The sequence below is a fragment of the Thunnus thynnus genome, chromosome 8 (genome assembly GCF_963924715.1).
Source record: "Thunnus thynnus chromosome 8, fThuThy2.1, whole genome shotgun sequence".
Taxonomy (NCBI): domain Eukaryota; kingdom Metazoa; phylum Chordata; class Actinopteri; order Scombriformes; family Scombridae; genus Thunnus; species Thunnus thynnus.
The window spans coordinates 14,777,911-14,805,721 of NC_089524.1; the positions used below are offsets into that span (position 1 = coordinate 14,777,911).

At 38.5% G+C, this 27,811-nt stretch overlaps 1 protein-coding gene across 2 annotated transcripts in view; it reads left to right on the top strand.

The window, feature by feature from the left end:
- Positions 1-27,811, top strand: part of LOC137187654 (adhesion G-protein coupled receptor D2) — a 98,257-nt gene that overhangs the window by 13,307 nt on the left and 57,139 nt on the right. For both annotated transcript variants that reach the window (XM_067596718.1, XM_067596720.1), the window contains 7 exons: positions 620-746; positions 1,318-1,421; positions 3,920-4,022; positions 5,145-5,298; positions 5,742-5,875; positions 6,267-6,382; positions 8,669-8,789. In XM_067596718.1, the coding sequence (XP_067452819.1) occupies positions 620-746; positions 1,318-1,421; positions 3,920-4,022; positions 5,145-5,298; positions 5,742-5,875; positions 6,267-6,382; positions 8,669-8,789 (859 nt within the window). The remainder of the gene's footprint in view (positions 1-619; positions 747-1,317; positions 1,422-3,919; positions 4,023-5,144; positions 5,299-5,741; positions 5,876-6,266; positions 6,383-8,668; positions 8,790-27,811) is intronic.

The window sequence follows — 27,811 nt, forward strand, 5'->3', positions numbered from 1 at the left end:
CGGCCCACACCCGACACTTTTGACACTTTCATCCAGCCCACATACCGCGTGGAATGATGGCACTCGGGTGGTCCGCTCCTTTTCCCCAGATCTGGGCCACAAGCAAGCCATAACAATGCCATATGTCGACCAAGAACAAACCAGATAAACCACATCCAGAATTCACATACCGGAGGGTACCACATCTCTACAAGAAAAGGCCCACATTTGGTTTGGGATATTTGAGCCATATTTGGAAATTTTACATGTGGGCCATTTCAGGCTCACATCCATTTTGTCTGGGCCAGAAGAAGGCCAGCAGTGCTGCATTATTACCTGAAGTGGCCCACTTCAGGCAATGCTGAAGTGGGCCACTTATGTTGTCTGGATTAGTTTGTTGGGTAAATATTAAAAAAAGCTAATTTCCAATAAGCTAGAGTATATTGTCTCTTATTGTGTGTTTTTTAAGACATAGACCACTCTTTCAGTGCTGCTGAGGTGTTTCACTCCAAAACAAGATATCCTCAGAAAAATAGAGTCTATAGACAAATTCTTTGTGTTAAAAACTAAATGTTTCTACTCTTTGAATTGGAGCAGTTTGTGATTGTGTTTTTGTGTTTTTGTTTGTTGTGCTTTGCAGGCATAGTCATGCCAATAGCTGGTCCAGTGATGGTTGCAGAGTGACCTTTGCCAGCTCTGGTGTCACTTCCTGTCTGTGTAACCACACCACCAACTTTGCAGTACTGATGAATTACCTGGAATCAAAGGTAACTTAGGAGATGTTTTATGATGCAGTAAGTAAAATCACACATACTGAATCAGAGGTTGCATGAGGGAAAATGTACTGTAAAGTATACTATCTGTTTGACTTTTTGTTTGACTCAAATTAAAACTGGTTAAGGTTATAGGTAGCTTTTAGAGCTTATGTCATATTGTTCATACGTGATAGTTACTTTTTCATTATTGTGACAAAATGTTTTTGCCATAGAAATGATTAATACAATTTACAATACCTAAAATAAACTGATTTGAAGTCTAAATCCAGGTCATGATCTTTGACCTCTAAAATCATGGATAGGATTTGCAGTACATTATATTAACCAGCAGGTGTCACTCCCTGTGTCCCTATCCTGTTGAAAAATGCATTGTACATTTTTGGCATTTAGCTATTATATAAATTCAGTTTAGCGGCAGGAGTGTCAGTGTCTTTGAGAGGGAATAAGATGAAAACCCGTGATATTTTAGTAATGGGATGGCTGCTCATTAACAACCAGGCCACTCTGACAACCTTCCCCTCTCTCTCTCCCTCACACGCCCACACTTTCTCTTCTGTCCCAGTGGAGTCCCGAGGAAGAGCTTATTTTGACCAAGCTGACATTCATTGGTTCTGGCGCGTCTCTGTGTGCACTGGTGGTGACCTTGATGCTGTTCACTGTGCTGGAGTGAGTAGTTGATCATGCTTACCTATGTTGCCAACATGGCTGCCTGCTTAGTGTCAAGTGCAGTCGCTACAGTGGTTGTACTGTAAGAAAAAAACAAAAAACATAGTGCATTCACTTTGTACACCAGAGTGGTCTAAAAAAAGTGGTCTAATACTCCGATCATGCATTAAAGTTACAGGTTGTAGGAATTTACAACATGTTAAAGTATTTGCGTAAATTTGTCTCTCATGATCCACTAATCTAGTTGCAACATTAAAATTTTAATTCACAGAAATTAACTATTGCTGCCACTTACTTGTAAACACTATTGTGTGGAATAACTGGTTAACCACTTGTAAAGTTAAACATTTTATTGAAATAAAATTCACGTGGTAAAACATAGGTATGCTGAAATGAACATAACCCTCAAATATTATGTAATTTTCTAGTTGTAGCTTGAGTGTTCACTGTGCATTTGTGTCTTTTAGATAAATATACAGTACCAGTCAAAAGTTTGGACACACTTGAGGGTGTGTCCAAACTTTTGACTGATACTGTAAGTGTCAGATCGCATTTGCTATCGACAGATACCGGTTATTAAAAGACTCAAATGGGATTGGGGCTGAAAAAACTTTATTGGGACATTTCTAGTATAAATGTTTGCTGATAAGAAAGTCAACATTCCACTGTGCACTCTCCTCATGGGGTTTGATGTGACACACTCTCTCCTATACACTAAAAAGAGAGAGATAATTTATTGGTGTTGTAGTTGCTGGTGCTATGTTCCTAAGGCTGCTATGAGTATTGACTAGAACTAATCCAGTAATTACTGTTGTCTACATGTGAGTTCACGCTGAAGGTTTATGGTGGCATTCTGCAGCTGTTAATTAACATTAGGGTCACTGAGGGATCCCAATCAGCTTGAGAGGAGCTGCCCTGACAATTTATGACTGTCCTGAAGACCGAGAGCACAGCCATGCATTTCACATACAAGCTGCTGTATGATTTACATGCATGTCTGTATTGAAATGCACGCAACAGACACAGAAGCTGAGGCAAACATGTTCATAGATGCATGCATAATCACACCATGAAATTATGGTGGCCACAAGCAGTGACGCAAATATGAAATTAGTCTAAATAGGCTGAACCCATCAGGAGGTAACAAGAGGCTCTTCAGTTCATTTACCTCTCTTAAGCATTTTTAGCTGTCTGTTTCATTTATGTAAACACCCTAAAATGGAAACATTCAACTTATCAATGTCATCTAAGACCAGCAGTATATGTGTTTGTTTCCAAATGGTGTAATGCTAAAGACTTTCTGTCATATGAGCCATATATACTCTGCCTTCCTGTGTAGTATTGAATTCTGATAAATATTCTTTAAAATAAAATAAATTCTTCCAGGAATCAGCAAGTTTAAGCGTGGAATGTAAAAATATTCTAGACATATCTCACCTCAAAGCCAACAATAGAGAGAGAGAAAGAAGGAAATGACAAACAGATAGATTTGGGTTTTTAAACAACATTAAAATGATGTATCAAAAGAATCAACATGATGGAAACTTTTGAACAAGTAAGCTCCATAAACTGACTCAAACCTAATCAGAGGCAGGTCCTTTTTGTAGCCTTGTGTATTACTCATTTGTAGTCGCAACATCACACTCTGCTTGTCTGTCAGTCTAGGGGTTGGTTTATATTCAATATGTTTATTTTCAAGAACTTGTCTGTACAGCATGTTGTCTGACCATGTCGGAAATCAAAAAGTGTTTATAGTTGTGGCAGAGTGAAAACCAGTCATCTTAGGGAGGGGTTGAGATGTGATATTGTTTAAATAGGGGGATAATGGTGCATATTTTCAGCAAGGCATTCATTGTGTTGCACTTGGTTGTTCACGGTATGAAGTGGGTGTGAATGTCGGATCGTCAGTTTTGGAAAGTTACAGAAATGGCCCCACACAGCTTCCCCTAATCCGATGTCTGAAACGTGTGGGGGTGGGGGGGTTCCAAGGCTATCCAACCGTCCAACAACCACTTGTGATGGAGTATACTGGCCCCTTAACACGGTGGTGAAGAATCAAATATCTTGACACTTCAGTTTATGACTGGATACTACTAAAACTAAGGAATGAAATATTATCAGCCTCAGCTGTACTTTGAGATGAATACTTGCTAACATGCTAAGATTAGCTTGCTAAATGTTACATGCAAATTGCCATACATGTTAACATGCTAACTGTTGACATACTAACGCTACCTCTCAGCTGAAGGCTTAGCTGAGAATAAATACAGTTCAGGTGAAATGTGTGAAATGTCCTAAGTTCCTACTGTATAAAAGATAAGACCAGACTGTTATATATTGTCAAATTACCAAACATATCTACTATGCTTTAAAATGTACAATTTATTTGCTAATATTTCTGTTATTATTGTTTTGTAAGACTGCCACCTCTAACCATATCTCATTTTAAAAACAAAATCTTTCAAAAAGTTTGAAGTTATCCACCTCTTTGTCCTCAGCATTCCCAAATCTGACAGGACATCCATTCATAAGAACCTGTTCATCGCTCTGATCTGTGCTCAAGTGATTCTACTGTGCAGCGGCTCAGCCATTCACAATAAGGTATGGGCAGGCAACTAAGACATCTGCTTTTATCTACCAATACATAGGATTTATTGTTGTTATATCAAGGGGCCGACTGGTGTCAAACAAAGGTGAATGACAGACAGTAATGGAGAACTGCCCCCTCTGCTGAACTCATATGCTGATTTTTAACGGAAGCAAAGTTTTGTTTGAATACAGGGAAGCAAGTTCTGTTTTTTTAAGCAAAAGTTAAATATTGTTATACTGGAATTTTCTGCTCACCAACCACAATTATTAGAAAGATTATTATAAAATACAATACATGATAATAAAATAAAATTAATATCAATCAAGAAATTAGAAATACCCACATTTTCACTATTCATTATGTACATGCATTAATTAGCTGGATAATGAAGTTTCAAATGGTTACTGTATTTTTAATTGCTGCCTTAATGAGATTTTCCAAATCCACACCGGGGTTCTTAATAAAACGAATGCTTTGGAACTGGATGTGACATGAGTGACCACTAATGTCGTATTCATCAGCCAGAACACATGACTCAGTCTATCATTGGTCACTCAATGACCAGTAGTGGGTTTGACCCCTGATCTTTTGACCTCAGGTCATGTCAGCGTGGGTTTTATCCCTGAGGGCAGGTGGCCGCTTTTCAGAAATTCATCAAATGGTTCCATATGTATGTACAGGGTGACAAAGCATCAGGAAGACAATTTTTCAGTTTTTAACAAGGTTTTTAACAGATGGTTTGGGGCATTTTAGGTCTTAGGCATTTATCTGATAATCTGATCCAGAGCTACGATGAAATAGTCTGAAGGGGTTCAGTGTTTTGCTAAAACATACTTCCATAGGATGCATGGTTGTTGACTGACATATTCAGTTGTTACAAGGTGTTGTATGGTCTTTTTTACCATTAGATCAACTCTGACCTTCGTTCTATTGAATATAAGCATTTTTTCTACTCTCCTATCACTGTTTAACGGTTTCATTTTCACATTGTCTCCATTATGAATATGAATATTTGGAGACAGAAATGTCCTTAACATATAGATATTTCCTAACAGCATGTCACTGAGGAGCCTTACCAGAAGAGCCTTACTTGAACTGTGAAATGTGTCTGTCTGCATTCCTGTGTTTTGTAGGTTGCGTGTACCCTTGTAGCAGCACTGCTCCATCTCTTCTTCATGGCAGCATTTAGCTGGATGCTGGTAGAGGGTCTGCTGCTCTGGAGCAAGGTGGTCGCTGTCAACCTAAGCGAGGACCGACACATGAAGTATTACTATCTCATCGGCTGGGGTACAGTGTGCTTGACAGAAGCCATATCACTATTTTCACACATGTGCGGTGAATGTGCAGGATTTGTTGTGATGGATATTGACACCTAATGATTTGATTTATAAAAATATAAAATCAGCAATGTAGGGTAAATCTGCTGAGAATTAGATTACCTAATTTTTTTATTAAATATTTTTTAGGGGGCTGACATAAATTGGTTAATGTTAATTTACTGAATATTATGCACTGTAGTAGTGAGAAGCATAAAATAATATTTTCTAAAAGTATAAAAGATTTTTCCTAATGTTTGCGGCATCACAATGGTCTCTTACTGTAGCACCCTTTTTCTCCCACCTTTCTTCTTTTTGCCTATTCCTTCCTCCTCCTGTTTATCTTTCATATTACTTTTATCCCTCTCATTTATTCTGCTCTTTCTTTCCCTTTTGCCCCCACCCTCCCTCCAGGTCTGCCGGTGCTAATAGTCACCATCACGCTGGCATCAGCCTCAGGCAAATACTCGGCCGACGGCTACTGTTGGCTCAGTGTCCAGAACGGTGTTATCTGGGGCTTCGCTGGGCCCGTCATCTTCATCATTATGGTCAGCAAATTAAATCCTAATCCTATCATGTAATCTGTTCACACAAATATATATATATATATATATATATATATATATATATATATATATATATATAATAAAAGGCACTTTCAGCCATTCGGTACTTGCAATTCTGTCTTGTTGGTATTAGGATTGATTATAAAAACTAATGTTACCAATAAAACAAGAAATGGTAGAAAGATGTTTTCCATTGATGCTGTACAGTATTTTTTAAACAGCAGTACTTGAGTACAAGTGCCTCTACTTCTTTACTCTTTCTTCTGTCTCCTGTCTGTATTTCTCTCCCCCTTATCTCTTTTATCTGTGCTCATCTCTCTGACACTTTGCCTTTGCCTCCTCTCATGTCTATAATCTCTCATTTTTTTCTCAGGTGAATGTCATGGTACTAACCAGGGTGGTGGTCATCACCATCTCCACAGCCAAGAGAAGGTCCATCATGTTGGCCATGGGCACCAGTCCTGTGGAACAAGCCTACGAGCAAATTAGGTAATAACCACAGGGAGGCGCCATTTGTCCTCTTTTTTAAAGATGATTCACCTGGGCTGCAGGCCTTGGGGCAGACAAACTGTAGTCACTGGATGTCAAATAAAAAACAGCTGGAAGATTTTATATTGGATTTGTCATTTTAAAACATTGTACCTCATTTATCAAACAAAATAGGACTATGTTTTGAATAGATTGTGTCAGTGCTGTTCATAGAAAATGCTTCAGTCGTCCATTGCTTGTGATGTTTTCAACATTTCTGATCTTAGTGTTATAGTGTCTTTCATTGTTGAGGTTCTTGATATGTTGGGCCAGTATTGGTTTTTTATTTTATTTTTAATTTTGTCTCTTATTGATCAGTTATTTTCATTTAGCTCCAAAGTAGTAGACATAGTATGATGCAGTTTATTGCATATTTCTGAAGCATTGCATATCATTAGAGAATTTATAAGAACGCATTATCTATGGGACAGTCCTTATTGAAGTTCTTGTAGTAGTAGTAGGTTTGTTAGATTTGAATTATATTATTATGCATTATTAACAGAAGCTGGGGCAGTAAGATTAGTATTATGAAGATCATGAATACATTTCATGGGGAAACTTCATATTAGGCTTGGGCAGTCTATTTTTTCATACCTTCATACTGACATTTCACTGGGGTATACGGTATATGACGGTATTTGTGTAAGAAAGAAACAAAAAAAGAAACAAATGACATTGTCTAGACTACAATGCTGTGTGTCTAATAGAGCTGCAGCAATATTGATTTTTTTCTTTACTGCACAAATTAGTAAAGCTATTCAAACCATTGCGGTAACTGCCATAAAAAAATATTTTAAACCTCAGATGATATAAAAGAACGGGTTCCTAAACACTGTATTGGCCTGAAAAAAGGCGACCCTGATTATAAGACGACCCCCCCTTTTCCAACATCTGTTTTTGGAAAAATACTTTTTGAATATAATTTACATCATAGTATAGTTACATACTCACACACTCTCCTACCAGGCTCTTGGAAGCGGTCAAAAATGATTTTCTTAGCGTTTTCTTAGCGTTAGTGTTTATAAGACTGCCTGTTTGTCTTTTTGAGCTCGTTATCATCTGTGACAGTGGTATTTGGCAGCTTGACATATTCTGCAGCAGAGACGTCTGAAGACACTTTGAACTTGTTTTCACTCGTCATGAATTTATTTCCTTCATGGCAAAAACACGTCACATGAGCCTACAGAAACTCCTGCAGGTTAAACTGAGCTAACGAAACACTTTTAGTGCTGACTGACACTAACACACTCACTATAAACAGACTTAACGAATAGATTAACAGACATTCAGATCAAAGATCTTCTTAACCTCTAGAGACTTTTTTTGCTTGTTTGTTTGTCTTATTGTGTATGTGTCTGTTCTGAGAATGATTGTGATTGGTCATTGTGATCAGGCTAAATCACAGCATGTAATTTATCAGAAAGAGAAAACCTTGCTAGTTTTATTTCTCTGTTAAGCAGTGGAATTGTTATATATTGTACCGTGGCCTTACTTTGTTAAGCCCCCATGGTGTCTTTGCCGTTGTCTTCTGCTTCCTTTTTGCAGCACTGATGTTAGCACGTCAAGGTGTAACTTTACTGCATATGATTCAGTAGATATCCCCCAGCAGCCTTGTATATGATCCTATCGGTGAAAATTATGTTAAAGTGTGTATGTTTTTTCACTACCTCAACCCACCAGCGCTCACAGTAGGTGCTCTATGAGGGTTTTCAAAGCAGGCCTTGAACCATTTGGCACCCCTGGGTGGCAGCCGTCTTGGAAATTCAAACACATTCCTCCACTGAATAAACTAGGGCCTGCCGCCCGCCATGTCACACATACGAACACACACACAGCTGGTGCGGTTTGGCGGTCACCTGAGCGGGAAGCTAATTCCACTCTAAACAGAATTAAAGCGGATTTAAGGTGGGAAGTTGTCACCTCATGAGCCTTCCCAGCCGCACAGTGTTGTGTATGGAACAACCAGGCTGCCAAAGCTGCTCAGTCTTGTCCAAAAAGAAGAAGAAGTTGAAAAACCAAGAATAGAGCTCAGGACGATAAGGGAGGAGGGAGATTTCTTTTTGAATTTCAGTAAAGGTATGATGTCTGTTGTTTTGTAATGTTTAGCTCCGTCAGCCAGTCAACAAGTTCAGAGTCTTTATGGTGTGTGTGTGTGTTTCAAAATTTCATGTGTTGTGTATGTATTCCAGTATGGGTGTATGCATGCTTACATTTGTGTGCTTGTGATTTGTTTCTGCGTGACGACAGGGCTGCGGTGAAGGCAGTTTTGGTTTTGCTGCCCATCCTTGGATTGACATGGCTGTGCGGCGTTCTGGTGCCTTTTTCCATCGTCATGGCCTACATCTTCATCCTCCTCAACTCCCTACAGGTACACACCCACACACAGATGTTGGCATCATTGAGTGAAAATCTTGAAACATGTTCCATTATTCAGAAGCTTCTGTGGAACTTAGGTTTTATGAAAAAGTTATTAAGGAAAAATCATTTTAGCTCCTCTTGTCAAAGAGGAGACATTTTGGTTGTGCAAGGATTTTAATTGACTACAGAGAAAGGATACAATCTGTGATCCAAATGTAAACATTAGGGTACCCACTAATAAAATTTTAAACACAGGATTGAAACTTATCATTATTGATTTTTTTTCAATAAAAGGACTAACACTAGGGAAACTAGAGAAAGTAAGCAGGCATTTTTTTTAAACTAATGACTAGTTTATAAAACAATAAACAGTGATTTTTCATGTTTAAGTCAAACTATTTAAGCGTGAGACATTAAGTGTGAATATACACATTCTTTAAAACAGCCATCGATCTGTTGTAATAAAGTGGAAAAAAAATGTAAGACTAAAATAACAACAAAAAATTGTGTGCAACATGAAAAAAAAAAAACATCTGCAGTTATAGACTTTAAGCTGTTTTTTTTTTTTTCTTCAATGAGAAACAGAAAGGTTTTCCATTATACATTGTAATTCTGCCCTTCTCTCTTGGTGAATGTACACAGACTGCCAAGGTTTTTATTTGTCAGTGACAAGGCTGAAGCAGAAAGAGGAAAAAAAGAGCCTCAGTCTGACTTGTGTTAAGCAGGTGCTTCATTTCAACAAGGAAAGTCGATTTGTATTGTTTGTTTGATTATTTCTGCTTTATGCATTCAGAGGTCAGCATTATTGTTTTTGTTGTTTGTGGTTCATCAGTGGTGGTTTTGTGCTTTTAGTGCTGAAATTCGAAAGGCTCATTTTGTCACAAATCTTGCAAAGGGAAGACCTTTTATAGTGAAAAAAATGTACAATCAAATTGTAACTAATTCTGCCACATGCGGTATACATTTACACGTCACAGCTCTGCTTGAAAATTGTCACTACTATTTTATACTTTGAGAAATATTGGTCTTCACATGGAAAAACATAATTTCTTCTGTAGATTTATTTCCCACCGCACTGCAGTAAGGAAGGAGAAAGAGAGGATGAAAGCATGTAATTCTCTGACTGCGGCAGGTGGCCATATTACCCAGCTTCCCCAGCATGTCCAGATCCGCGGCTCCAATTTGTAGTCGTCTTTTAATCAGCTGTATCTTTAATTGAGCTGTATATTTAAAAAAAAAAAAAATCAATAGAGGTTTTAGCTGCAGTCTGATCATTAAGCGAGGCCCCTTGGTTGCCATAAATAGTTTCTGTTTCCCCCTCATATCCAATTATATTTTTTCCATGTCGACAGTAATTAATACAGAAGGTTTTTCTGGGTTCTTATTATACGACTGAGCTGCATCACATGGTAAAACATCAGATGCTTTTTGTTCTGTTTCATGCATCTGTCTGCTCAGCTGTCAAAGCTGTCTGTCCGCAGCCTTTCTTTTTGTCTATCTGCTCATCTCTCTTGGTCTGTTACCTGTCTGTTCATCTTTCTGTCTGCCAATCTCTTTGACTCTCTTGGCTTCATTGTAACGGTGCAAAACGGCAGGTCATGTGCACAAGGACAATGTGGACGGTTAATGCTGCTCTGTCCAGTCACCCCTCTTACCCAATGTGGGCTGGAGGCTAAACAGTTTGGTGTAATGGAATATAAATTGGAGGGCGTGTTGATTAATCATTATCTTCTCTTATCTTGTCATTCATACCACTTATGCCTTTTAAAATATGCCGTGCCAGTCACAGTGTCACACAACTGTGCAGCTAAATACATATCATGTGCTTTTTAAGATACAATTACATTACATTTAGTAGAAATTTCTATCATACATTTGGTATATCACATATTGCAAAGTTCATTTTATAAATAAAAAAAAATCAAGCACTACTTTTCTCAGACAAGTGAGAAAGCTGGTGATGATGCTTGCAGCTATTGCCTCTTTGTAAGACCTGGCCCTCAAACATTAATTCTCAGCACCTTAGTGACAGAAAATACCAAACAGGACAAGAAAATGCCAATAAATTCCTACAATAAATTAAATAACTCTTATTGAATGTGTTTTGTGTGGCGTGTGTTCGTGTGCCTGTGTGTGTGCCTGTGTGTCTGCTTGTGTGTGTTGGCGGGGTTTCTGGATAGCTGTAGGAGGCCCGTGGTAATAACCAGCTGCTTCAGCATAATAGAGCTACATAATGTGCATTTAAAAGGCCAGAACAGTTCAGGACACAACAGGAACCCTGCCAGGCTCCAGGCTGCTCCAATGACACACCCTGTTGACCCTGGTGGTCTCTGGTCCGCATGGGGTGTAGATACTCTTTATTTTATTTAACTTTTATTCAACCAGGCAAGTCATTAAGAACAAATTCCTGTTTACAATGGCGGCCTGGCAAAAGGCAGAGCCTCTTGAGGAAAAGGGGGTAGGGGCTAAAAATAAAAGTCAAAAGTTAACACACCCACTACTTACATACAGTCACAACAAGCATCACATGTGACAACAAGCATTACATAAATGACATGCAGTCTAGCACACAAGCATCGGGAGGGTAGCTAGCAGACAACAGCATCAGGCAATACAACAACAGAACAAGAGAAGCATACACAAGCAGTAAGACAAACAGGCAAAGCAAAACAGCAGCAGCAGCAAGAGAGCAAGAATATGAATGGGACAACAGTAAGCAGCAGACAGACATGGGTTAGGGAATATTAGTAGTTTGGGAAACAGCTGCACGTATCAGTGAGACTGTCCATAATAGAGTCCTTGAAAGATGACATGGGGATAAAATTTTCCAGTTTTAGTGATTTTTTTTTTTTTTTTGCAAATTGTTCCAGTTTCTGGCTGCAGCAGACCGGAATGACGACAGACCCAATACAGTATTTGTTTTGGGAACTTTCAACGCAATATGGTGAGCAGAATCGGTGTTGTAGGCAGCAGATGTAGTTTGCAACAAGTGACGCTGCTAGTAGGAGGGGCAGACCAAGGAGGGTTCTGTAGATAAGCATGAACCAATGAATATTACGACAGATGTTTAAGGATGGCCAGTTGACAGAGGAATAAAGAGTGCAGTGGTGGGTACTTAAAGTGATAATCCTCAAGATCCTGTATGTTTTGAGGGAATTTTGATGACCTCTTCATACACAGTGCACATCGCTGTTCTGTGGCCGTGTCTCCATTCTCTCAGTGTGTGTTTTCTGTTGTAGTTGGTAATTTTATTTATTTACTTTTAAAACATCTGTGCTCTTGTATGCTTTTGAATATTCAGCATTGATAGAAGACTTGAACTCATACAACCAGGACAGGAAAGGACTCAGAACATAGTTATTTCTATGCCATTTCTTTCTTTTCTGTAATGATCCTCTTAACAAGTTAATTACAATAGATGACTGTTGCCGTGTTAAGAGATAGTCTTCCCTTCTTCAGTGCCACTGATCCCATAGGTAGGTACAACAGAGAGCACAGTTGAACATAGTCCCAACATAATGACTACTCATAAAGATGATGAAATGTGTGAAACCTTAACAATAATTTATGCAAAACCTAAACTGGTGGGCAGGAGATTAAAAAAATAAATAAATAAAAACACACCACAAGTTTTTTTGGAAATCGTTTTTTATTTGCGGCTGTTGTATTTTCAGTGGGGCCAGCCAAAGCAACATAAAGCTTAAGCGGCAAGCCTTTACTGTTAAATCAATAAAACAGATAATGTTGACAAGCCTTTTTCATTGCACTCCCTCATGCTCTCCCAGCTCCTCCTCTTCCTCTTCCAATGTGACAACACTGTTTGAAGTGTCTCCACTGTTGCTTTTAGTTCTCTCAATAGAGTCCCGAGCAGGCCGTTATGAGCAAACATACTGTAGATGCATGCTTGCTGCACTGACCTCAGTAACCAGAGCTTTTGGTTTTTACTTGAGTTTCATTAACTCATCGCAGATGATGCTCAGTTTGAGAAGCGTTACTTGTTTCTCTACAAACCCTCTGGTCATTACAAAGCACCTTATTTACATCTGTAGTTCAAGGACACTGTCGTTGCTGCTCTGATAATGTGTTCTGATTTTCACAGATCTCAGTTTTGATTGAATTGCAGATCGTTTTTACCATAGGTGTTGTTTTTTTTTTTTAATCAGAAAGCGATGAAACAATTATTTCATCAACATCCAGGCATCTTTGAAATGTATTAATATTAATTAAATTGTTTTTCAGGTATTTCAAAAGCCCACAGATTGTGAAATCCACTCAACAACAATGCCATGTTATGTTTAATTTCAACAAAGAAGACCAAAAAGGCACTCATGCGATTTGCGCGGACAGTGTCAACGAAGTGCGTACTAAGTTTTGAGTGTATATGCTGTTCACCTGAGTCGATTCCAACTTCCTGCTCTGAGCCAGTAGTTTTTATGAACATCTTCACCATAAATACAGGCATGCCTCATCTGCTTCCTTATCAAGCTAGAGATAAATAGCACGGGGTGCAGTGTATGTGTATGTGTTTGTGTGTGTGTCTGTGTGTGGAGGTGGACGGGGGCTCTTTGGGTAGCCCATAAATCGCTCCACCCACCGTCATCCAATCTCTGGGCAATGTCATTCAAAACCCTCGCACTATCCATTACCTGGGTATAATAGGCTCCTGGCCATGCAGTGTCCATCTTATTATTAGCCCATAACTTCAAACTATCAATAACTGTGAGCTGCAGAGGGAGAGGGTGGGGGGGAAAGAGAAAGAAGGAGAGGGAGACAACAAAGTAGAGAGGTGAAGGAAGTTAGGGAGTCGAAAAGAAAATGTTAGGGTAGCAGTCGTCCACCGCAAGTTGACGAGAATGCGTGTAAGTCCCTGTGGTTTGTTTTGATGACTGCAGAGAAGGTATTTGTCAAGAATGTATTCTTTTATTTCTGTTATGTCCATTTACTGCCTGTGGAGGGCAACCCAGTGCCTTGTCATTACAGCGTGGAAATATAGAGAAATCAATGAGAGAATTTATTTGAGTCGTTTCATTCATATCGCATTATGGTCTTTATATCACAGGAACTGATGACAACAATGTTTTCACTTATGAAACAAGCAGACAGGCGAATGGTAATGAGATTTTACAAGCATTCAGTGAAGCTTTAGAAGTGAAAAGGGTGAAAGGGTGAAAATAAATACCGTAAATGTCTATAAAGATACAGTAATTGTACGTTAGTTCAGTAGTTCATAATTTCATTAGAAAAGGATACGCAGTGTTGACCTGACATTACTTTCTAATGCCACCAGCTTGAAGCGGTAACAAATTTGTAACAAGCACATTGTGAAAGAACAGCTCTCTTTCAGGTTTATGTAGGACCTTATTTTCTAAAACTTCTCAGATAAATATGCATATTCTGTCTGCCAGTGTGATTTTTTTTTTTTTTTTTTTTTTTTTTTTACACTCCACGTGAAAGTCCCACTACTTAAAATTTACAAACTGCCTTATGGCAACATTGCATTACAGGTGTGTTGCAAATTGCACCAGTGCATTTTTTTTTTTTTTTTTCATTTCCACAAGATTATCTGTTGCATCAAAAGTTGGGATTCTATTAATGCACCGATTCACATCAGACGATCTAAAGCCATATTAGACACCAAATAATGAAAACAAATGGACCAGAAAAGTTGCGCTTTACTTGAGATATAGGTTTAATGTATCTTAAGGCTTCAAAATGAATATTATTGAAACAAATTGCCTAACCTCCTCTCCTCCATGAACACACACACACACACACTTAGCCAGTGGAGCATGACATGAGAGTGTATCCAAGATATAGATATGATCAATAGAGTGTTGCTCTGCTTATTGATTTTTGCCATATGGGAGATTTGTTGTGTGAGTAAGCAATGGTTTTACAGGATCGGAAGTGATTGTTTGAGAGGATGTGATTTTTTTTTTTTTCCTCTTTTGTCAGTCCGGTAGCTAAGTAACTACAAAAACGTATTTGTAATAATCAGTGCCAGGGTTAGGGGTAAGCCAGACTGATTCTACGAGAAGTTTATCAGCTTGTTATTAAATATCACATTTCAGCCACTTATGTCAACCACCTCTGATATCCCTGACCACAGATGGAAAATAACTACCTGTAAAATCAGAGATAAATTTTTATCTTTATATATTTAGTTCGTCATTGAATTTCATCAATAGGGTTTTTTAAATGTGGGCTGGGAAATTATTATTGTTATTGTTATTGTTAATTTTACAGTGGACATGATATTGTGATAATGTTTTACTTTTGTGCAAATTTTGGAGCATATTGTGGTTAAAAACTAACAAAATTAGTTGTTGAACGTGAGACTTTTTCTCTGATGGGGTGAGCTTTGAAGAACTCTTGACCAAACTTGAATAAAAATGGGTTGAAACCACTGTCAGATCTGGTATGAAAATATTGAATGTTGCACCAAAATATCAGCTGACAGCAGCTTTAACACAGAATCAGTATCAGCCTTCAACAACCCATAACCAAACCACTTTGAAGATGTATCCCCTCATGGTAATTAGTAAGTTGAGGTCAGACGGTGAGAGGATGACTTTTTGTGAAAGTCTTCACCCTGCGGCATGTATGAATTGCAGACCTCACAGCGGGCTTCATTCAGAAAATGTTTATATGCACAGATTTTATTTTTATTCTGCTAATTTTTTCAAATTTTTGGATTCATTCGATATTTTATGATTTCATAAAATGGCAAAAAAGGTTAAAAACTTTACTTAATATTAGTCCACTCTCAGACCAATCTCAGCATTTTTAGGAACAGTTCTTCCCTTTTTAGCACTTTTTAGACAGCAAGGGCTTTGCCATGTAGACACATTTATGAAAGTGGATTATATAGACACTCCCACAAGAAGCTCAACTTTCATTTAGATTATATGATCACATGATACAAAAATGCTAATAAGACAAACTATATTTATAAAAAAACATACAAAACGTACTTTTTGCCTGTCACCTGTAAAACACAGTTAGTATAAGTGAAAGGACAAGCGTCCTATAAGATAAATATTCAGATGTTTGGTTTCCACATAGCTGGATTTCATAGAGCTCTGATTGCTACCCTCAAATACAATTTTGTCTGTGTTTACTTATGCTAATGATAGATTTACATATGCTAATGACATGCCTCAGTTTTTAAGATTAATCCTGATTTGTGAAACATCTACATATCAGATGTAGGATTTTGTCATTTTCAGTTGCTTGTTTTTTTTACCAACAGAGTAAAAATAACAAAACATCAGTGAATGAGGCCTAATGATTTTCACGGGCAGCTCTTATTTAGGCCTTAACAGGTGTGAGGCAAGAGTGAGAAGTTTCCCATATACTGTAAATGGGAGAAAGTGTGCCCTTAATATTACCTTGAGTCAACCTGCAGTTTTGAGGCTCTTGTAAAAGCTGGGGTAAAGCCATCTCCATACTTGTTGTTGAACTAGAGAACTAAATAGATCATACATAAGTGGATCCATATTGGAGTCTCTGTTTTGCCGAACACTGTCACATATTAATCTAAATTAGGTGTGATTTGCTGTGTTGTAGCAGCGTGGCTCATGCTTCCTTAAAAGCTGGTGCAAAAAAATCAAAAATATTCCCCCTACAAATTATAATTTCAACCTTTACTTTAACTCTAACCCCACACTGTCCAATATAGAATTAGAGAGCATTCACTGCTAAATTGGTCAGGTAAGAATAAACTGCAATAAGTTGGAAGAGCAAGCACAGAGAAAACTGTAAACCAGGAGATGAAAAGAGTTTCTGGCGCTTAAGCCAAAAGTCTCCAAGAGGTGATTGTGGTGTTTGTGTGTCTGTGTCTGTGTGTGTTCTTGGAATCGCAATCTCGTGAAGACCAGTCTAAATTTTTTTTATGTAATGGCCTTATAAGTACTGTAAATGTGTGTGTGTGTGTGTGTGTGTCTAACCACTTGTCACCGCTACCCTCAACCCCCTACAGACCAAGGGGTTAGAAGTTATTTTAATTTCTCATTTGGCAGAAGAAACAAAAACAGCAGAACTTGTATCCAGTTTCCTAGTCAGGCATCCAGTCCACTCATCCGTACCCGCACAACCGGCCCATTCAAAGCCACATTTTTGCTCGCTTCTTCTTTCCAGTTTCCCCTCCCTTTTTTCATTTTTTCCTGCTATGCCATTTTGTAACTGAGGCTCAACCAGTTTTTGACTGATGATAGCCAATATTATGCCAATATTGTGTATCTATCTATTGTGTCATTGTTAGAACAGCATCTAGTCCATCATGGGAAACTAAAATTCCACTGAGACACAGAACACTATAATGTGTGTGTGTGTGTGTGTGTGTGTGTATGTGTGTGTGTGTGTGTGTGTGTGTGTGTGTGTGTGTGTCTGTGTACATGTTTAATCATATTTTAAGGATAGCAGCTGTTCAATAAAAGGTGACGCCCCTCAACTATTCAATGACAGGAGAAATATGGTTACTGTCAATAACCAAAAGATTAATAATAAAAGACAACAGGTTTTAAGTGCATGACTTACAGATACCTAATATTAAAATCTTTGCCATTTTTTTTATTTTAAAAATGAATTTCTGTATTCCAAAAAACATATGAACATGACTAAAATTTCCCCAGAAGTATACATATAAATGTATAATTTCGGAAGTATAATTTTGAAGTTAAAACACACAAGGAATCTTTACAGTGAAATTTGGGGATGTTAACCGTTGAGTAGGTGAATTATAGTAAGTAATGTTACCACACAGGGAGAAAGGGTTATTTTAATTTAAACGCTCAATATCAGTAAACCTGACATCGGTACAACCTTGGCTGTAGCCCAGTCCTTGCCGCCTACTCACACACTGTACTGCGTACATACACATTCAGGGACATGTGGAGGAGCAGACACATGCACACATGGCAAACCTCTCACCGGTCAGATTATGGAGGGAAATGCTTTTCATTTTGCATTTGTTGAGAATGCAGGAAGCATATTCCCTCGACGTCCTCACATCACACGCAATCTAAAACAACGACCAGCTCGCCCAGTGGAGTGGAGTTTACTCGATGAACTGGGACAGTAAGCTACTTTGGATAATATGTACTTGTCGGAGGGTGATCTTTATCAAAAGCACATAAACACTTAAGCTGCTTTATCGACTGTTATTTTGCATTCTTCATATTGTCAGAGGTGACTACTAATTTGACAAACTGATTAATAGGACATAGTTTAACATTTTGATGAATGGCTACATACAGGTATATATACTTTATAAAAATACTTAATACTTTATATACTCATATAAATATATATATATGCATACATACTTAATGAACTAATGAATTTTCACTCATTTTTAGTTTCTCAAAATGGAAACAATAGCAATTTGCTAAATTAATCTGAAAGAATTATATTTCTCATATTACACAAATATTATTTCACATTAATAGTAGCCTGTAGTTAATACTGATTTTAAAATAGACATTTTAATAAGATTATTACAAATATTGTGTCAAAACTAAAGATTTCCTGAACGAATTAAAGAAAACAAACGAGGGTGGAAGGCTGATGCAAACTTTTAAGTTAATGTAGTCATAGGTAAAATCATGGAGATTTATTTATAAATCCATATTTTAATTAGTGTCTTGGATAATTATGAGGTAGGTTTGAAAAACAAATAAATGCACGACATGATTGTTTGCATTCCCATTGCCTGGGAAAATAACTTTCCCTTTGAAAAAGAGTCCACTGTTTGTGTTGCATCCTCAATTACCAGCCGCGGCATTAAAACAATATTCAAACGGGATACCAAGGTCAGCACTGACTCCCACCATGCTTCTCTGAGATGGCACTTATAATGAGGATGTAGCACAGCTTTTTTAAGTAGTATATTTATAGTGTGTTTTGTCTCAACTTGTACTTATTTTTTCCCTTTTGTCTCTTTTCATCTTTTGCTGTATTTTTATGGAGTTTTTTTGTGTGTGTGTGTTTTTTTTTAAAGTTTGAACATTAGAGCTCTGTTGCACATTTCACAATGCTTTATGTTCACCTTCTTTAAGGGAGGATTTCCTACAGACGGAGGCTTAATTCAAGATATTAGTATCAAGGTTTTTGTACAGAAAAACCCTTGTAAAAACGGTCACCTAAGTACCCTTGAAATTAACTGAAAACGATTCAGTGAAAAAAAAAAATCCACCTTTATTCTCTTCCACCATAAATATATAAGTCTAAGAGTGAAGACACGGACCAGCAAAAGTGAAGTAATTCAGATTAGGAAGGGCTGATTTTTTCGGTGGTGGGGGGGAAGGGGGGTCGGTGTAATACTATCAGAGAGATCAGTTTTGAAAATCTGGTCTGGCCTGGGAAAATAAAGCAGTGAGAATAATAGGCTTCCTGTCAAAAGAGGCGAGAGAATTCCTGTCATTGCTCACGCCACCACCCCTAAGACCTCTCCTTGTGTTAAACCCGCTGGCATTTATTTGCCTTAGAATTACCTGCCAGCTCAATTTAGTAATAGTCTGTGTCATAAGAAAGCAAACCATCCCCCTTGCCCCTGCCTCGCCATACCTGTGTGTGTGTGTGTGTGTGTGTGTGTGTGTGTGTGTGTGTGAGAGAGAGAGAGACGGAGTACGTACATGCATTTGCCTATTTGTTGCATGTTTTTGTATATTTTCATCCCAGCATTGATGCATTTTCTGATATATCTCTATATCTGTATGGTTTACGTTTTTGTTTATGTGTGTATATGTGTGTGTCAAAAGGCTTGTTGTCACATCAGCTGACTCCAAATTCGTGAACTCACTCCTCCACATCCCCTTCCTCCCCTCATCCAACCCAAACAGCCGACAGTGTCAGGGAAAACTTTGACGCCTGAAATTACCCACGTCGAAACAATGACCGTTCTATTTATAAGTTCACCGCCATGCCTTTTTTATCGGCTGACACCGTGTCACACGTGTACACACACACACCACGCACACACATACGTATCTGTGACGGCTGCTGGTGACTAGGTTAGGGATAGTCCTGGTTTCCCTTACTCTGCCACATTGCAGCAGATCTGTAGATTTGCCCGGCTTTGATGTATACTTTGTGGGTAATTAGCGAGAACTGGGTCAGCACAGGGCAAGAAAGCAAAACCCTGTTGTTCTTCTAGTGGGTGGGTGGCAGGGAGTTGGTGGGATGGGGTTGAGGAGGGGGGGTGAGGGTGTCGGGAGGTTAAAAGGCTGTCAAATATCAGTGCCAATTTACATGTGAGCCATTTTCTTTTCACTGCATTAAGGTTAAAGCAAATAAACGGCGCTGTCTCTCTGCCTCTCTTCCAAAATTATTTCAGTAGATGGAAAATGTACATGTGTTCTGCTGCTTTTTATCGAGTTAAGAGATTAATAATTGATTAATTGTCTTACAGACTAGTTTATGAAATGAGAGGCAGTGCAGTTTACCTAAGACAAGTAAAAGCAGTTGAATCGATCCCCATTAAATGGTCTACCGTTTTTAAGATTTTTATTGTTAAATAGCTATTCAAGATGAATTTGATATTTAATTGTTCATAAAACATATACTTGAGACAAGTGACTATAAATTCAATGAATTTGAAAACTTTTAGTTTCTAGATTTAGACAGGATTTAGGTTTTGTCAGCTCAAAACTAAAAAAAGTAGGGCACAGGTGTCGCTGTTTATGTTGAAATCAATAATGTCGGTGGCATTTTAAAGAACTATCCCACAATATAATTTGATACAGTATTTAGTTGCTATGATAATCATCTGGACCTGATTAAAACAAAACACAAGCTAAACAAGCAAAATAATATTGCTGTTTAATATATTCATCCACATTAATATAAAGTTGTAAATTCATTTTTTACTTTTGTTGGCATTTATGAACCAGAAGATGGAAGAGGTGTGAATGTGACTACTTTCTTTAATTATTTTTCATTGTTGCTAAGATATAAATGCGGGGGAAGGTTTGAAATATCGTCCTCTGTCGAGAGTCGGCTGTCAAGAGCAAGTCCTCACCTACAGAATAGTTACTATCATTGGCTGATAGTTGCCAGATGATTGACATGAGCGTGCAGTATATCACAACCAAACCCAGTCATGATGTGTTGAGTGTTTAAATTGATTTCTATCTGAAAATGCAATAAATTATCTTATCAATCAAACAAAATTTATTTTTGACTGTACTTACTTTGAATATGAAAAAGGTCTGTTAAACTTTGATTTATGGTGCTAGCCTTACAATATAATCAAGACAACTACTTGTAAACATGGGCAGGTCATTAAGAGACCTTTTTAGCACAATGTAAATCCCATGTGGAGATGATTTATGGGCATTGTGTGGAGGTGTCTGGGGAGCAGTGGTGGCTACCTATGTATTTTACCACCATTATAGCATTGTGTGAAAGTAAACACAACAGTGACGATTGGAGCTGGAGAACAACAGCTCTGGCAGCAGGACACTGATTGGGATGTTGATGTTGATCGTCCCCACTGGCCTCTTGCCCTTCCTGCTGTGGCCCCTGGCTTGTCCCCGACAGATACCCTGGGTCATTTCCTATGCGCGTCAACACACACAGATATACACTCTTCCCGCTGAGTGTTTACAGCCACATGCTGATTCCTATTAATCTGCTTCTTGTCAGCATAGGGTGGAGGGAGGGTCCTGGAGGGTTTGTGTAGGACTGGGAGGCCGCTGAAGGTGGGTAAAACATTCACACACAACCTGAAAGCCCTGTCTGACAGATTGCACCAGGCCTGGACTTCTTTTTACACTGAGCAGATGTGGTCTCCCACTTGTTTTCCTTAGTAATTATCCCTCATTAAGTGAAAGCATGTGCCAATCACACAGCTCGGAGATCGAGAGCAGGGTCTGAGCCGGGGCAGAGAGAGAGGGAGGGAAGCAGAGAGACCTATAGTCTCATCTCTGCAGCTTTTTAAAGCACAGTGTCATTTCAGAGTCATTACTAGATTAAAGGCAAGCCTTGCCGTGGTGCGAGAGAGCTGAAGCAGCTGCAGCACTGGCATTATTATGGCTCATTTGACTTTCAAGTGGTTACAAATTTGATGATTATCACATTTAACACTTGCCATGTTGAATTATAGTTTAATGCCATGTAGATTTTTTAATCTTAAAAGGGTTTTTTTTCCATCATTTGCTGCATTACCATCACGATGTGTCTTTTTTAGAAATTGTGAGGTATTACTTAAGAAATATTGAATGATATGTTCATATAAAATTTGATCAGATCAACAGTATTACACTTAATAGACTCTGAAGGAGTAACTGTGGAAATATTAAAAATGTAAACAATCATATTTATTATATTAGCATCTAATCAAGTGGCTTCTTGTTTCATTACCTGTCTGAAGGAAAAACAACAGTCCAATCTTCTGCTCTTCACAGCCACTTTCAGCTCATTGTTAAACTAAAATAAAATGTTTTGGTGATATCATTCTCTCTGTCCATAAGTTTGTCAGCTTTGGTTTTCTGGTTTTAACACCTGGTTATTTATAATCATTGGCAGCTCCCACAAGCTCACCAAAGCCAACTGTACATTATTGGTCAGGTATAACACAGTGGAGAAGTTGAACATCTAGTAAGCCAAAGAGACATGGAGTTGCTAACGAAATCAGCACTGAAATGTGAGTGAATGTTACACTTACATTGACAGGTAGTGATAAATAAGATTGCAGTAGGATGTCCATGTTGTTCTGTTCCTGTTGAAATGGAGGTAGGAAAACTTTGCCAAGGCACAAATCAAAAGAACTTGATTAGGTAATAAATCGTCATTGCTGAGTTTGTTTTGGGTTCTATGTGAAATCCAATGGTACATGCTCTATCCCGAATGTAAATATAATCTTAATTGTGAACTGTGACTGAATATGGGAAAAGCGAATTTCAAACCTTGAAACCATTTTCATGCAAACTCTGAAGAAATCAATTTTTAGCGTTAAGTGTCAAGTTTGAGTGAAAACCCGAGAGTTACTGATTAAAATCTCTGAGTGAAGTGAAAATGATGGATGGAATAGATTTCTTTTTTTCAAAATCCATGTGTCCCACCATGCATTTCAGACAGTGACAAAAACACAAGTGATCCTCACAACAAAAGGGGGCTGGGAGAAAAGAGACAAGTCTCTTCCAAAAAATAAAAGAGAGAGAATGCAAAAAAACGAAGATATATGAAGTCTTCATGTCGATGAACTACCATTCATTTTCACTTTGAAGTCCTGCGAACCGTAGTGAAGTGTGATTGCATGTGACAGTCGCCGAGTCTGCCGGTTTATCATGATGGATACACCCTGCCATCGTGGTGGTGCTGTAGCACACATGCACACACATTCACACACCCATACACGCATATACACACATACACACGCCTGTGATACAGAGACTTATGCAGACTCGTGTACCTGGACACAGACACAGAACCACACATACGACCCACATAATGCACTCACACACACACACACACACAGAAACAAGGTTATTTCTGATTCACTTTGAAATTGTAAATTTCTGTTAATTTTAGGATTTACTTGTACTTTCACCGTAGTTTTCTGAGCTACTGACCAATTAAACTTTAAAAGTTTGAAAATATCCTGACTTTTTAAGATTCATTTTAAATGTAGGATCATTTTTGTCTTACTTACAGCTCAGTTTAGAAACATAGATAAAGATAAAAATCTGCACTGGGCACTTAGAATTGTGGCTCAAGAGGATTTGAAGATAGAGCACACCACTCTCTGAATTAAAATAACACACACATTCAGATACATTTTGTGTCTGTTTAGAATGCATTATCTCTTTATATCCAAATAATATATCTGTAGTCAGTTACATCCCTAACAAATACAAGGTCACAGATACAATGCAATAATATAGCACAAGATACTCACATTGACATTGTTTTTGTCTTTGTCTCTCTCTCACACACACCTTTATGGATATACATCACACACACTCACCTACACACTTCTTGATCTTGACACATGCCATTAACCTCAGCTCGGCTCACCTCAGCTGGGAGACAGCAGAGCAAACGCATCCCATAATGGTACCTGGAACAATCTTTTTCCTGTTTTGTACCCAAAAGCATCTTGTTCAGACTTTGCATATTGCATCCATTTGTCATTGTTAGTCAAGGGCACTGCAACACAGTCTTTTCAGCAGCGCAATTTTAGGTGCTATGTTCAAATGTTGCTGTGTTTGTGTAAGGGTGTATGTGTTTGTGTGCGCACATGTTTCTGTCAGGTGATTTTAAATTTGTTTTCATGCCTATGAATGTATGCATATGAAAAACTGAACACATTGCACAAGAAGAATAGACCAAGGGCAAACATTCCGTTGTTCTCCGAGCAAAAAACACGGTTCCACATATTTGTCTCTACAAGCACACTCGCATAAGAAAATGCTAAGCTGAGGCCCTGTTGGCATACAGGTGGCACAGGTCCAAATTTCTTACCAATGTTTTTCTAGTGTTTCTAAACCTCAGTTTAATTCCAGTAAACTGTACCTTTGGCTGTTTGGTGTTTGTTGGTGGGAAGCCAGAGAGGGATACTTGCGCTAAGGATGAGATCTTGGGGACAAACACGCTTTTTATCAAAATGTGTGGAGGGTCACAGTCTGATATGTAAGGACCGTGTAAGTGCAACTGTTGATACTAGCAACTGATTCAACTTTTTTTTTTAAAGTTAGATACAGTAATTTGTAAGCATCAGCTGCAGGTCATTTGAAATTAAACAGACTATGGACAAAGTTATTTTCTTTCTTTCTAGTTAGTCTCTGGATGATGGCATATGAAGTATTCATAAAATACTTCACCTTCATCTTACAAAGCTAATTATTCAGTTATTATATCCAAAATGTCCCCAAGCACTTGCATTCTTTGAAAATAAACTATCAGATAATCAGATAACTCTGGTGTGTATACCGTGTGGGTGCTGCGCTGTCCTCTTGCGGTTGAGTTCCCCTTTTTGTTCTGTCAACATAGCATTGTCAATGACGCACACAAATTGATTTTTGGATTATGTGAATCGATTCAGAATCGTAGGAGATAAAAATCACACTCCTTTTGAAAATCAATTTTTCCCCATCCATACCTTTTTGAACTACAGTACCAGTCAAAAGTTTGGACACACCTTTCCATTCACTTGAATGAGAAAGTGTGTTAGTTAGGGAGACAGTCATGGAGACAAGTGGGCTCATAAATAAGAAGTTGTAGTGTAAGTCTGTGTCTGAGTGCACGTGTTTGTTTATGGATTTATATGCATATATTTGTATGTTACATTTGGATACATACAGTATATGTGTATACAATCATGTATGTTAATCACATCTACAGTACTGAATGTGTATGCACAGTGTGTCTACACAGCCAGTATCATTAACCTTGTGTACAGTGTAAGAAAGCGTGTGTATACGCAAATGTGTGCACGCATATGTGTGTCCATGTGTACAGTTACTATAAACCAAACCCAATCCCCAGCTGCTGTTTCTCAGTACTTGCATTTTTTCCCCTCTGTCAGTGGAAAACTATGCAATTAGAAAACACCCAGGGAGATTGACAGCGGGATCTCATACAATTTGACAAGGGGGCGCCCCAGAAAGGCCTGTTGGATACCTTAGTATTTTTAATTAAACAGCTCTCTGCACTGGCAGCGCACTTTCCCTCACCAGTTCAAAGACTCCTGCTTTGACCCATGTGTTAAAAGTTTGTATCAGTTTTCCATGGCTATGTTTTGCTTGGCGCCTAAGACACGCAACCCTAAATTGTCTTGTTTAAAAGCTAGTTTGTTTACAGTTCACTCTCTCTCTCGTGCTCTCTTTAACCCCCCTCCCTCCATCACATTACCACATGTGTGCAGTGTGATCAGTTTCAGGGTGTAGTTACCCACTCCCATCGCTCTCGCAACAGACCCGTTTTATGTAAACACCTTGGAATTGAGTAAATGTTAAAGAAAGAAATATCGTGTATTAGCGAAAGGAAAGAGCCAGTGCGCAAGTCTATAACCCCCCGTCATACTGGTTTATTTAAACATTAAAACAAGTAAAATAGAGTGCTCATCTGTTACTCGGGCACTTCATCAATAACATTTGTCCGTCTGATGTAAAATCGATAGGACACACACTGACACAATGCCAGAGCAATGGCAAATGTGTTGTCATTTGTCATCGACTGGCAATAAAGATATGTCACAATTGATTTTAGCCCATTCCCCCCCCCCCCTCCCTCTCTCTATCTTTCTCTCTGCCCCTCTCTTCCTTGCTCTCTTGCAGTAGCTGTAATAGAAAAAAATAAATGAATGTTATTATGACTGAGGCATGGTCAGCCTTGCCAAACTCAATTAATATTAGAGCAAGGGGCTGTAATGATTTGAGGGCCTGTGTGTTGTGTTTTCATTGAGATGCCCTGCCAGAGATGTTAAAAAAGAAGTGAGGAGGGATAGATGGATGGATGGTTCGGTGGGTCTATTCTCAGGGGGGAAAGGTTTTGTTCTGGCCACTGCATATACTGTATATAGATGCTTTTAACAGACCTTCCAAACTCTTGCTTGATTTTTTTTTTCTCCACTCCTAATTTCATTTTGGGTTTAGCTGCCAGGGTGTTTTGAGCTCCACCATAATAACAAAAAAAAAAAATCCTCACTAACCCTGGATTCATAGAGTTTACTGAACCTTAAATCATGTTTTAAGTGGGAAAAGCCCAGTATGTGTGTTTGTGTAGGTGTGCAAGTGTTATATTTTAACATACTGAATAATGTTATTTTCTTTTTAATTTAAAGTTGTAATTTATTTTATTTTTAATTTCATAATGCCATTTCTATCTGTTTGAAATAGTACTGGTGGCTAGGTCTGAGGGACTTTAGAGCTCATTGGATATATTGATTTTTTAAAAAAAAATATTAAGTCACATGTTACTATTTTATAATATTTGAATATTAAATTAACAGCTGAGAATTTGTTTAAAACATTAGTAATACAAAAGTCAGGGTGAAAGTCAGATTATGAAAATACGATAAGTAGTGTAAAAACTGGAAATGGCATCAAGTGTGAGCTTCACAAATCATTACTTGTGTGCATTGTGTACAACTAATGCATTTATTGACATTTCTGGTACTCCTTTTTTTTCCTTCGCACATGCTGCTGTTTTGCAGTTTCATGTGGCTCTACAGTGTATGTGTGTGCGCTCCACTCTCTGTGTCTGCCGTGTGTGTGTGTGTGTGTGTATGTTTGTGTGTCAGACCTGCCATCGCGGTTTGTTGCCGCTGGGTTGTGTGTACCCAAGTTGCGCCGGTGGTAGCGAGCAACATCTGTTTCGGCTTGTTGTTCCTCTTGGCTGCTTTTCAATTGGATTTCCTCAAGCAGGGCCAAAAGCTGTCACCTCTGCCAGGCTCTGTTAGTGATCACCGCCGGCCCCTATATTAAGTAGGTGGTTCAGGGCTAAGCTAATAACTCTCCCTCCTCTCCTGAGCCATCACACACCAGTGCTGGTGTTGCTGCTGGCCTCAGTGTGTGCCTGTTCGTATGCGTGTGTGTGTGTGTGTGTGTACAATCTCAGTTTTCCTCTGTAGCAGTACACTCTGTAGAGGCAGGCTGGCTTGGGGGTCCCCTTCTCGATGTGACAGCCCAACTGACTGGATGTGTGTGTGGGAAAGAGAAAGGGAGAGTCCTAATAGCTCTACTCAAAGACTGACTGATCCTCTTTCCCTAATAACGTACAACAGGATGGAAACGGGATGAAAACTCTGACCCCGATCCACCCTCACAAAGACAGACACATGTACACAGAGAGAATTGCATAGATTTTAATGACACTGGGTGGACATTTTTGGCTTTGGCCATTGTTTAAAAAGCTGTAAAACACCTTAAAATAAAAACGAAATCAATTCCAAATTGTCTGGATTATGTGAACTACCACTTTAACATGTACATGGTCAATGCCACCACTATGAGTTGATGCCACCTGGATTTTTTAAAATCTGCTAGACTTAATGAAAACACTGAGTCCTAATTTCTTCACTTTTCTGTG